Source organism: Bos grunniens, chromosome 9 (genome assembly GCF_055505025.1).
Source record: "Bos grunniens cultivar Pamir isolate PY7600 chromosome 9, Bosgru_T2T1.0, whole genome shotgun sequence".
In the NCBI taxonomy this organism is placed as follows: domain Eukaryota; kingdom Metazoa; phylum Chordata; class Mammalia; order Artiodactyla; family Bovidae; genus Bos; species Bos grunniens.
Genome location: NC_141173.1, coordinates 15,869,813 through 15,881,843, shown reverse-complemented (window position 1 = coordinate 15,881,843; position 12,031 = coordinate 15,869,813). Strand labels below are relative to the sequence as shown.

At 44.3% G+C, this 12,031-nt stretch overlaps 1 protein-coding gene across 4 annotated transcripts in view; it reads left to right on the top strand.

Annotated features, from left to right (window-relative positions):
* Positions 1–12,031, top strand: part of FILIP1 (filamin A interacting protein 1) — a 221,638-nt gene that overhangs the window by 149,433 nt on the left and 60,174 nt on the right. For all 4 annotated transcript variants that reach the window (XM_086316832.1, XM_086316829.1, XM_086316833.1 and 1 more), the window contains one exon: positions 5,883–6,061. In XM_086316832.1, the coding sequence (XP_086172958.1) occupies positions 5,883–6,061 (179 nt within the window). The remainder of the gene's footprint in view (positions 1–5,882; positions 6,062–12,031) is intronic.

The window sequence follows — 12,031 nt, the reverse complement described above, 5'->3', positions numbered from 1 at the left end:
CACCTGGGAAGCCCAGAAGTCATGCTGTACCTCAAGCCAAAAACCACTGCTCATTCTACTTTTCATACCAAATTAGGCCCAACTAGGTCATCCAACAGAACCCATTAAAGGTTAAGCAGTGAACCCAACATGGTAGATTCCCCCCCTTGCCAGGTATCTGGGGAGAAATTAAACAGAGAATATTAAATTCCCCAGAACTTCCTTGTACATTAAATTCTAAGATATCAAAATTCTTAATTCTTAAGCAAAATTTCAAAGAAATTAAGCTTTTGGTTTCTTTCCTTCCCAAATTCTTATTCTGCTTAGCCTTAGCCAGAGGGATTTTAATCTGAGGCATTTTCAAAGATGAATGAATATATCCTGACCTCCTCTATTCTGTTTATTCAAAGAGGCTAAAGATTATTAGGACACATGCAGTTACCATAGTATCAATCTCGCATTCATAAATTATTAAAAATGCAAGAAAAGCCCCAGCTCCAAGGTCAATTTATCTCAAGAGGAATGATTTCTTGACCTCAGGTCTCAGCATAACGCAAACTCATGTTACTCTTACCAAGACTGAAGCAGAGATTTTGGGGATGTCTGAGGAAAGGAGGATGGATAGAGAAAATCTTTAGCTCTGACAGGATGCTAGTCAGCGTGGGGGAAGCTGTCCCCATCAGATGGAGTCTGCCACCATCAAGAGCTTAATAATTGTGGGGCATGGCGAACCTTGGGTGGGGTGGAGGAATCTGTTTGCATGTACTATCCTTGCCCTGAGTGACACTTGAAACACATCTCTCTTTTTTCAAAGCTCAGGGATGTTTGAGTGGTGACATCCTACATGCCAGGTCTTCCCACCTGAATGTTTAAAACCTCTGAAATCATTTGCTTTTTTCATTAACAATGCCCAGAACTAGGCAACCCATCTCATACCAGTGGTTTTTCTTACTGCCCCCTTATTTCAGGGGTAGCACCCCTTCTCCCAGGTGACTTTCTGAAACCTCCCTGCCTTACTGCCAAGTGGGAACCATACCGTACCCAGGTGACCATTCCTCAGAACTTCCCTTCTCTCTTATGTTTGAACTTTCTAATTCTTAAGTAACTTGTCCTACTCAAGGCAACAAAAGTATTGCCTTTTGTCACAACTTTTCTCCAGAAGGAAGGCTCAGCTGAGTTTTACTGGTATTGTTGTCTTCAACATTTTGACTAGTTTTTCAAATGGTCCCCCTCTTCCTCCATCACTATTTTAGGGGCTGTAGAGTTTTTTCCTTTTTATCTTTTTTTGCCTCTACTTACCCTGTGGTTTCAGGCTTCCCAGGTGGCGCCAGTGGTGAAGAATCCACCTGCCAAGGCAGGAGATTCAAGAGACATGGGTTCAATCCCTGGGTCAGGAAGATCCCCTGGCATAGGAGATGGCAACCCACCTCAGCATTCTTGTCTGGAAAATTCCATGGACAGAGGAGACTGGCAGGCTACAGTCAAAGGGGTTGCAAAAGAGTCAGACACAACTGAGCAACTGAGCGTGTGCACACACACACACACACACACACACCCGATGCTTTCAGACTCAGACATTTGTTTTCTGTATATTACCTTCCACACTGTGCATCGTGTGGTCACCCTCCATGAGAGAAGCAAAACCAAGGAGTGACGAGTCTGCCAAGAGGAACCCTTGTTCAACACAAATCTTGTCTACTTTTACTTTCTTGAGTTGGATGATCCCTCCTCAGGAGATTTCCACAACACACCTGTGCTTGGACACATCTGCTGCTGTCCTGCCCTACTCCCCTTTCATTTCATCTTTCCCTCAAAATTGACATCTTCAAGTTTCTTGTGTATGTTCACTCAGAGCCCTGGGATAGCTGACACCCTGAGACTCTCCCCAAATTGTTTCAAATATCCTACCCTGATCTTTTCAAGTTTTAATTCTTACGTCTGTCTACATTTTATGTAACCAATCTGAATAGCTGTTGCAGTCTGCAAGAGAAGGGCGCTGTGTGATCTCATGAAGAACCTCCGCAGTTTTGCAGTATGCTCCTCAAGTGTTTCCTGGATCCTGATTCATCTATTCTTTTTGGTGGAGGGGGGTGTCATGTTGCTCTGCTCTCTAGGCTCTCCAGTCTCTTCTCCCTCTGTCACCCACTGTGATTCACCAAGGACTAAAATATCTCCTTTTCTATAGCTTTATCTTTCAGAGCATTTCAATCCATTTTCCTTCTGTGTAAACACACTTTGGTCTTTTAAGACCTCCCATTTCAAGTAGATTTCTCGCTTCCTAAATTCCTTAATACTCTTCCCCTTAGCCCTATGTTGATAATAGACTAAAAATCAGTTCCTAAATCGTGATTCTTTCATCTGAAACATACTGAAATTTCTCCCCATCTCAAGTCCCTGAACTTCTCCACCAACTTGATTCAGGTACTATGATGATCTCATTCAATTTTCCTTCCACCTCTATCCAAGTGGAAGCTACATTTCCAAAAGAATCGGTGCCCATTTCACTTTCACTATTCAGTAATAAGAACTCCTGTTCCTCTGTGGTTGAGCCACCGTTTGGAGCCTGAAAACCAAAAGCCATGGGACACAGTGTACACAATTAACGAATCTACAGAGCTCACAGTTATGGGAGCGGTCTTCAGAGTCTCAGGACAAGCCACACAGATATAGGAGGTTAGTCCACCTCAGCTCTCTCCTAGGAGCTCCGTGCTGTTCCAAACAAAGTAACGAGTCACAGGGTCTGGCAAGTCTGCTCTATTGCTACCCATGTCAGTTCTTACATCCAGAATTTAAAACTGAAAGCTAAATCCTCATACACTAATGCTTTGTTGCTAAAGAGGAATTTACTAGCTTTGCGGTTTAAAATCTAGGTTTGCAGTTCTGGGTGGAAAAGGCAGTGTACGCATCAGCGTCTCAGCATCCTTCCATAGGCATTCAGGGACAAAAAAGACCATCTTCCTGATTATGCAGTCAGTACTGAGGTCGAGCAGAGCTGATGCAGGTGAGGTGAATGTGGCCCCTGACACCAGCCACTTAGGGGCCTAGCCCCAGCGTGGTAGCTGCTGAGAACAGAACAGCCAAGGGCCCACAGGGACAGAACATATTTAAGCTAGGGCCGAGAGGTCCCACCTAGGCTGCCCCAGAGCAATTAATATCAGCATACGCTGTTTTTTCTCTAGATACCCCGACAGTGTCTCTCTCTCTCTGGATATTTCAGTCAACCATCCAATTAATAACGCCCCCATCTTCTCCTCTTTTGAAAGGATGGAGGAATAACTGCAGGAGTCTGACATATGACTTGAAAGATTAACTTTAGTATTGACATAAATAGATAGATCACCACCACCAGTTTCCTATCAGCTTCTCTCCTAAACTCTGGAGGGAGCAGTGAGGGAGAGTTTGGACCCTCAGAGCACAGAGTACCATTTTATGTAGACAGGGTCAAAACTAAGAAATGAAAAGGCTGGACTTCTAATGCCCAGCTCCCTGTCCCAAATACAACCTTCAAATATGTCACCCTTCCTTCATTAGGGAGGAGTGGGTCAGGGTATCAAGAAACAGGTAGAAGCTGTTCTTCCAAATAGTCTCAAAAGGAGGGAAGGCCTTACTTTACAACGAAGTTGTTGTTCAGCCGCTTGGTGGTGTCTGACTCTTTGCAACCCCATGGACTTGTGGCACACCAGGCTTCCCTGTATTTCACTAACTCCTGGAGTTCACAAACTCATGTCTATCGAGTCGATGATGCCATCCAACCATCTCATCCTCCGTTGCCACTTTATCCTCGTTGCCCTCAATCTTTGCCAGCATCAGAGTCTTTTCCAGTGAGTCGGCTCTTCTCATCAGGTGTCCAAGGTATTGGAGTTTCAGCTTCATGAAGTCAGAAGGATCAAAAAGGGGAAAGAGTTGCTCCTTCTACATTTCTGATGATGTTCCAGCAATGCTTGACAAATTCGATAGCATGTGGTAAAAATCACACTCGTGGAGAGATGCAGAGTGCTTGGGGAGAATATTTTGTAATAGGAGCTGTCTCAGTGAGAAAGTCTCTTGTATAGACTGTCCCATTTACACTGCAGAAATGTATCAGAACACATAAAAGTACAATTAGCCTCCCTGATGATCTCAGGCATGACAGGCCACCAGATCGCCTGGGTTTCGCCAGTCTGTTTGTCACCTGCTCTTAGGCAAGGGGGTGGAGGTCTAATCAGAAGGCACTGAGGATTATGGGGGTAATATCTCTTTTGCTTTGGGCCCCACAAATGATTCATTCACAATGAAGGGATATATACAATTGTGGAGGGAACCTCAGATCCTCCTTATGACTGAAGGGCAAACATGGAACATCCAAAGAATAGCTCTGGAGCTGATCCCCACGGAGCTACTCCACTGAGTCTTACGGAGTTGGCTGTGGGATTAAGAATGGATCCTAGGACTTCCCTGGTGATCCAGTGGTTAAGAATCCATCTGCCAATGTAGGGGTCACAGGTTCGATCCCTGGTCCGGGAGGATACCACATGCGGCAGGGCACCTAAGCCAGTGTGCCACAAGTACTGGGCCCATGCTCTAGAGCCCATGCTCCCCAACAAGAGAAGCCACTAAAATGAGAAGCTCAAGCATCACAATTAGAGAGTAGCCCCTGCTTTCCACAATTAGGGAGAGCCTGCCCTCAGCAACAAAGATCCAGTGCAGCTAAAAAAAAAAAGAATGGATCCTAAATATGTCTGATTCACCCAGAGCAGTGATTCTCAACAGGGGGGTGGAGGGGCATGGGGACTTTCCCTTCAGGTGACATCTGACAACATTTGTGGATAGCTTTGTCACAACTGCAGGTTTTAGTACCAGCATCTAGAGGTCACAGGCCAGGGATGCCGCTGAGCATCCTCCAATGCACAGGAAATAAGAATTAATTGGCCATAAATGTCACTAGTGCTGAGGGTTGTGAACTCCTGCACTAGGGTTTGGAGAGGAGAGTAGGATGGAGAACTATCAATACTGTAAGATTGGGTCCTATTCAACAAACATTTACTGAACACTTACGTTGTCCCAAGCTCTGTGTTAAGCACCAGGAACTAAAAAGATGACCAAGGCATGGTGCCTTAGAGATCTTATAGCCTGGCCAGAGACACAGGCACAAAACGTCCTGTAAAAATATTTGATAAGATCTCTTAGTTTGAGATATGTGCTCTCCACAAATTCTGAGACTCTCCCTATATTTAGTATCTCTTAAAAGGAGAGGATTGTGGGTCCTTCACATACTTTTCCTAGAAATTCACTTAACTACAGGCCTTAAAAAAAAAAAAGGGTTGCAATGATAATTTCATTCTACCAGGGGAGGAATTTGTTATATGTGCCTGCCGAGCTCTTTATTTTTGTGAGATTAGGTGGGATGCTCTTCTCTTTCTTTCTGAGTACAGGCCTTTGCGCTGTCTCATCGAAACAGTAAGTCTGTTTAGGAACCACGCATAGGTTCATAGAAAAAGGTCAGAGGCCAGAAGTTACTACAGCCTTACCACCTAGTTCATACAGTCAGCTGACCTAGAGAACATGATGGAATCAGGGGGAAAGCAGAGAATAGCAGACCCCATGCCCTCCCCTTCAGATAATAAACCACTGGGCTTAGTTGCTCAGTCATGTCCCACTCTTTGTGAACCCATGGACTGCAGCCCACCAGACTCTTCTGTCCATGGGATTCTCCAGGCAAGAATAATGGAGTGGGTTGTCATGCCCTCCTCCAGGGGATCTTCCCAACCCAGGGATTGAACCCAGGTCTCCCGCTTTGCAGTCGTATTCTTCACCATCTGAGCCACCAGGGAAGCCCTGATAAATCAAGAGACAAATTATTATTATTTAGAGTCATAAGTAAATGAAATAAAATATTACATTCTTTCCCATGTTGGCTTACTCAGCTGGACAGACTCGAGGAAAAGCAGAAGGAAACCTACCGGCGCATGCTAGAGCAGCTGCTTCTGGCTGAAAAGTGTCACAGGCGCACGGTGTACGAGCTGGAGAACGAGAAGCACAAGCACACGGACTACATGAACAAGAGCGACGATTTCACCAACCTGCTGGAGCAGGAGCGGGAGAGGTAACTGCGCATGCTCGTTGGGGGGTGCGCTCTCATCCTGCCCACTTCCCTCCAGGGGTCAGATTTCCATCCAGGAACTCCGGAGACACTTGCCTGGGGCCTAATTCCTAACTTCTGAATGGTTTGCAGAGAGTGAGACAGACTTTGCCTGGAACTATTAATGTGACCATGTTGGGGGTTCATACAAGTATGACAACACACTGATGTGAAAAGCCAGAAAGCCATACTCAGGGAGCTTCCATTTTAACTTGATCAACGAAGCACCTCCGTTTGAAAAGCCTCTCTACTAATTGCCGTTTGTTAGAAATAATCTATTTTTCCTCTTTGGGGTTAAAATCCACTTCTTCAGAGAAACAAATTACTCAATTTAACCATTTATTAATAAAATGAATCCTATTCATTCTTAACACGGTTATGGAAAATCTTACTATTTGGTTGTTATAAATTACTTAACTAGAATTACCTGCTTAACTTTCTCAGGGTTGCATACTTCTTAAAAACTCAGTGTAAAACAAAACAAATTTAAAAATTCAGTGTATGTGTGTTAGTTGCTTAGTCGTGTCCGACTCTTTGCAACCCCATAGACGTCAAATATGGAGAAGGCAATGGCACCCCACTCCAGTACTCTTGCATGGAAAATCCCTTGGATGGAGGAGCCTGGTAGGCTGCAGTCTATGGGGTCGCTAGGAGTCGGACACGACTGACTCGACTTAGCAGCAGCAGCAGACTTCAAATATGTAGGTAGTTTTCTCAGACCAGGGATTGCCATGTTTGAAGCAGAGACTTCAAATAGAAACGCTTTGATACTATCCAGCTTTTTCAGCATCTTCTTTTTATCTTATTCTTTTTCTTTTCCTTCCTTCAGCTGAATGGTTACATCTGTGAATTCCACGATCTTTGAACCAATAACGCTGAATCGTGATGCTTTGAGTTACCAACCGTGTCCGAGTCTGTGTTTAGGGCTTGCAAATAAGAGCCATTTGGAAAGAGCTTCACCGGTCCCAGCTTTGCTGTGTCTATTTAGTTACAAAAAGGAGATATGATCTTCCCATATTAGTTTATTTGTAGAAAAAGTTACTTTGATAACAGAGTAATTAAAAGCCTGAAACAGAATAGGTTTGTGTTAAAATTCTTGGAAGTTATTGGTAATATTTACTCATTATCGGACTCGGCACATCCCTTGAGGGAGGAGAAATGGATGAGGGAGCAAAGGCTGAAGTAGTACATGTAATACCCTCCTCTTATGGTGTAGCTGGTAAAAAGTCAGCTTTCCAATGCAGGAGACACAGGGGATGCAGATTCCATCCCTAGGTGGGGAAGCTCCCTGAAATAAACTGCAACCCACTCCATTCTTGCAGTGGATTTTCCAATCCTGGAAAATCCCATGGACAGAGGAACCTGGTGCACGCATGCAGGTGCTCGCACACACACACACCCCGTTTTAAGCCTGTCTTCTGTTCCTAGAGGCTCAAGTTTAGCAGCTTCTTGTTTGGATAAATGCTGCTGCTAAGTCGCTTCAGTCGTGTCCGACTCTGTGCAACCCCATAGACGGTAGCCCACGAGGCTCCCCTGTCCCTGGGATTTTCCAGGCAAGAACACTGGAGTGGGTTGCCATTTCCTTCTCCATGTTTGGATAAATAGATGGTCTAATTTGATATTTTGGGGAAACCAACCAGAATAAACTCCATCTCCTCAACTTCTATGAACTTTCCAACCTCAAGCATAGGTAGTGAAAACAAGATTTTAATGTTGGTGTAAAATCACGTATATCTAGGTGTCTTGTATTGGACTGTGGTCAGCTAACAGTAGCAACTTGTTTGATATCTCTTTTAAAGATCTGAAATCTAATAATTTTAGAGAACAGCTGTGTGAATTATTTTCTGGTCTGTTTATCAACCATTTGGTCTAGAATGAGATATGTCTGCTTTTTTCTGCAATTTCCCACCTAAGCTAAATGCCTGAGGTGAATTCATCTACAGTGGTTGTATATAAATGAAGCATGTGGATGGAGAGACTGTACTTACCTAGCTGCTTCTTTTTCTTTCTTTTCCTAATTTCTGTGTATTATGAGAATCATGGAAATAATAATAGTTGATGGAGAGCTTTATAGTTCGCAAAATACTTTTATAGTCATTATACAGTGAGCTTGTCCCAAGTGTATTTATTTTCTAACTTCATGTTGACCAATTCGAGACAAACAATCCCAATTCCCCACCCCTCCATCTGAGTTGTTTCATTTTACCAGAGCAAGTACACAGTGATCTCTCATGAACAAAGTGTCGTGCGTGCACTTGCTCAGTTGCTTCAGTCGGGTCCGACTCTTTGTGACCCCATAGACTGTAGCCCCCAAGCTCCTCTGTCCATGGGATTCTTCAGGCAAGAATACTGGAGTGGGTTGCCATTTCCTCCTGCAAAAGTGCTGTGTAGAAAGTTTTAAAAATCAAAATTGCATTTAAAAATTATATGCCTCAAGCTGTTTTTCATAGTAATACATTGATGAGCACTACTGGGATATGTCACCAAAAGTACGTGCTTATCCAACTACTCTATGGCTTTGAAATAGTATTTTTGACTCAATAGGTTATACTTCAGTGCTTTATATTTTTTCCTGTCAGTGTTCTTGTCCAGGCTGCCCCCCACCGACTGATTGCCAGCGCACATGCTGTGGGTCCACGCTCACCAGACACTCATTATGCTAAATTAGACACCCTCACTAGGAGGACTGTGATAACTTAAAGTGGCATTCTCTGCATTTCTCTGTGTTCTGAAGCAGCCACAGTGACTGGCTTTGCTGAATTCCTGGAGCAGTGAAGCCTTTAGGATTTTCTCAAAGGTCAGGCCCGGGAATCCTGCTGCCCTTTGGAAGCAACCCTGCTAAATCTGCTTGGGGTTAAATCCTTCTTTGAAGTAAGCGATCATAATTAGATCTGCTTATGGGGGCTGGCAGTTTGCTGACCTGGGGCTTGCTTTCCTGTGGGCAATGTCACCAGGGGCTTGTCCCCCACAGGCCCTGGGCCGTGACTCAGGGAGGCCCCAGCGCCCCAAGTGGCTGCCGCACCTGGACTACTGCTGACGGAGAGCTGGCTTTTCCAAGCCTGAGTGGGAGTCCCGGCATAGACTATTCCAAGTACTTCATTTGCTTTTTTGTTTTGCTCTCCCTTCCCTCTTTCTCCAGAAAAGTCCCTTTTGTGAGGAAAAAAAGAGAAGAGAGAAAGAGAGCCAAGAACTTTCCTTCAGAAACATTTCCCTTTGTTTTTCCTGTGAGCATGTGTCAGGGAAGGAAAAAAATGAGACTTGAGATAAGCCCAGGTGGTTTGGTCCTTAGAATCACCCAGCTTCTACTGCAGGTGCGGCTCTGTAGGCTGCCTCCATCTAGACAGCTTCTGATTAGGGGGTGGCCAGAGGAGGGGATGCAAAGCCAGGGGACTCGCCAGACGTGTATTGCATCTAGGCTCCATTGTCTATGCTTGTCCTACATTTGAAACGCCCCTGATTCTGGGAAAGATTGAAGGCAGGAGGAGAATTGTTGGATGGCATCACCAACTCAATGGACATGAGTTTGAATTAACTCTGGGAGTTGGTGATGGACAGGGAGGCCTGGTGTGCTGCAGTCCATGGGGTTGCAAAGCGTTGGACACAACTGAACAACTGAACTGACTCTGTAAGTGTTTCTCACATCCTCTGGAAAATGGTTAAAGATAATAAAAAGGGACCCAGGTAGATAGGATCAGTAGCAATCAAGATTCAGAGAAATCCTTGGTTAAAAAAAAAAAAAAGCCTTGGCTTAATGAGCATTGCAAAAGACTTCTGAGGTCAGCCCTTCCAAGTCTCTCATTCTACAGGCTGAGTAACTGGGGCCCAGGATAAATGACATGGCTCAACTCAGACCACAGAGCAGGGCACTGGGCCAGGACCGCTGTACGAATGAGTCCCTTGTGCAGAATGGCTTGTTTTATGTTTTCTTTGTATGCGTGGGCTCCCCACCTCCAAGCTCTTATGTCCAAACTATGACACAGAATCTTATTAATAAAAGGCAGAATTATGGTTATCAGGAGGATATAAGCAGATATTTTAGGACCAGTGGTGTCTTTAGACTGTCAAGATAGGAGAAGCTTTGGAACAGCATCTGTTGGAAGAAGCAGCCTGGGGACTTGTTTTGGAGCAGAGTTTGAGTAGCACACACCAGTGTTCCACTTCTGATGTATTCTCATGGGAGACCGATGCTGGTTATAGCGGAGGTAAATAAAGCACCCCTCCAAGCTTCCCCATTGTGTGGCCACTGACCTGGACCCTGAAAGTGTAAAAACTAAGGAAGCAGAAGTTATTTTTCATTTTTCAGAAGTTGTTTAGTTCATCCTATATAAAAATTTCACAAATTAAGTGCCTGCTGTTGCTGCTGCTGCTAAGTCGCTTCAGTCGTGTCTGACTCTGTGCGGCCCTATAGATGGCAGCCCACCAGGCTCCCCCGTCCCTGGGATTCTCCAGGCAAGAACACTGGAGTGGGTTTCCATTGCCTTCTCCAATGCATGAAAGTGAAAAGTGAAAGTGAAGTCGCTCAGTCGTGTCCGATCCTCAGTGACCCCATGGACTGCAGCCTTCCAGGTTCCTCCATCCGTGGGATTTTCCAGACAAGAGTACTGGAGTGGGGTGCCATTGCCTTCTCCAAATTAAGTGCCTAAGAGGACTAATATATTTCTCTGGGCTTCCTTTACTCTAAGTCAAAAGACTGATCATAATCTACTACCATCATTTACTTCATGTTTATTTTTACAAATAGTTACAGTTATGTTCCCAAGTTGGGAATAATAATATTCCCAAATCAAAAAGTGAAAATAGCATAAATAATGCACTGGCTTAACTAGCACTATTTACAATATACATGAAAGTATCCTTCATTGCATTAAGATAAAGACCATTTTTAACTGTTATAGTCTCCATATTTTGAGTCAGCTTGACCTTAAAAGACATAATTCTGAGCACATGAGATCACCCTCAGAATTTATAACTTTATTCTCTGCATGAACTGAAAGACTGCTAATTTTAATCACGCACTGCTCTAGGGCTGCTTCAAGAATGTCAGAATACAGGGAATACAGTTACATCAAAAAGTACTTTGGAACTTACAGAAATATTTGAGGGGAATGTATGTACATGTTTGTGTGTGTAAATTACGTGAGGAGGGCTGTCTAAATCTTTAACCAGAGTTATAAATTTGAAAGCGTTTGGATTCTATAGGCTCAACTGGGCCTACATAAATAATTACATCATCGTGTAGTATTGCAGCAAACCTTCCAAGTATAGGTTTGTTTTTTTAAAAAAAATCACAAACCAGCATCTCGAGAGAAATCTCTTAACTAGCACATGCAGGAATGGGGGCCTGATACAGGGGAAATTTTCAAGCCCTGTTTTGATGGTGTTCCTTTAGGCCTGGTAAGCGGGGACAGGCTACACCATTGCTCTCGCCTGTGTCCAGGAATGACCGGAGCAAGTTTGTGAAGTCACTCTAGTGGCCTGGGATCCTAGGAGATATTCTTGGCTCACATTATAGAAGATGCACATCTGGTTCCCTGGCATATTTCCCTTAAGTTTCTTCGATTTAGCTGGCTTATCTCTATCACAGTAAAATGGACTTTTCTCCATGGTAGCACTTTGTAGAAAAGTATCACTGCTGACATGTAAACCATCAAGTTTGATCACGCAGACAGTAATCGATAGGTGGGAGGTACTGGCAGGAAACAGCAGAGCCTTCTTGTCTGTGCTTAGCCCGAGGCTTTATGCTGCTCACTAGTGGGTTAGATGGAGAAGGCGATGGCACCCCACTCCAGTACTCTTGCCTGGAAAATCCCATGGATGGAGGAGCCTGGTAGGATGCAGTCCATGGGGTCACTAAGAGTCGGACACGACTGAGAGACTTCACTTTCACTTTTCACTTTCATGCATTGGAGAAGGAAATGGCAATCCACTCCAGTG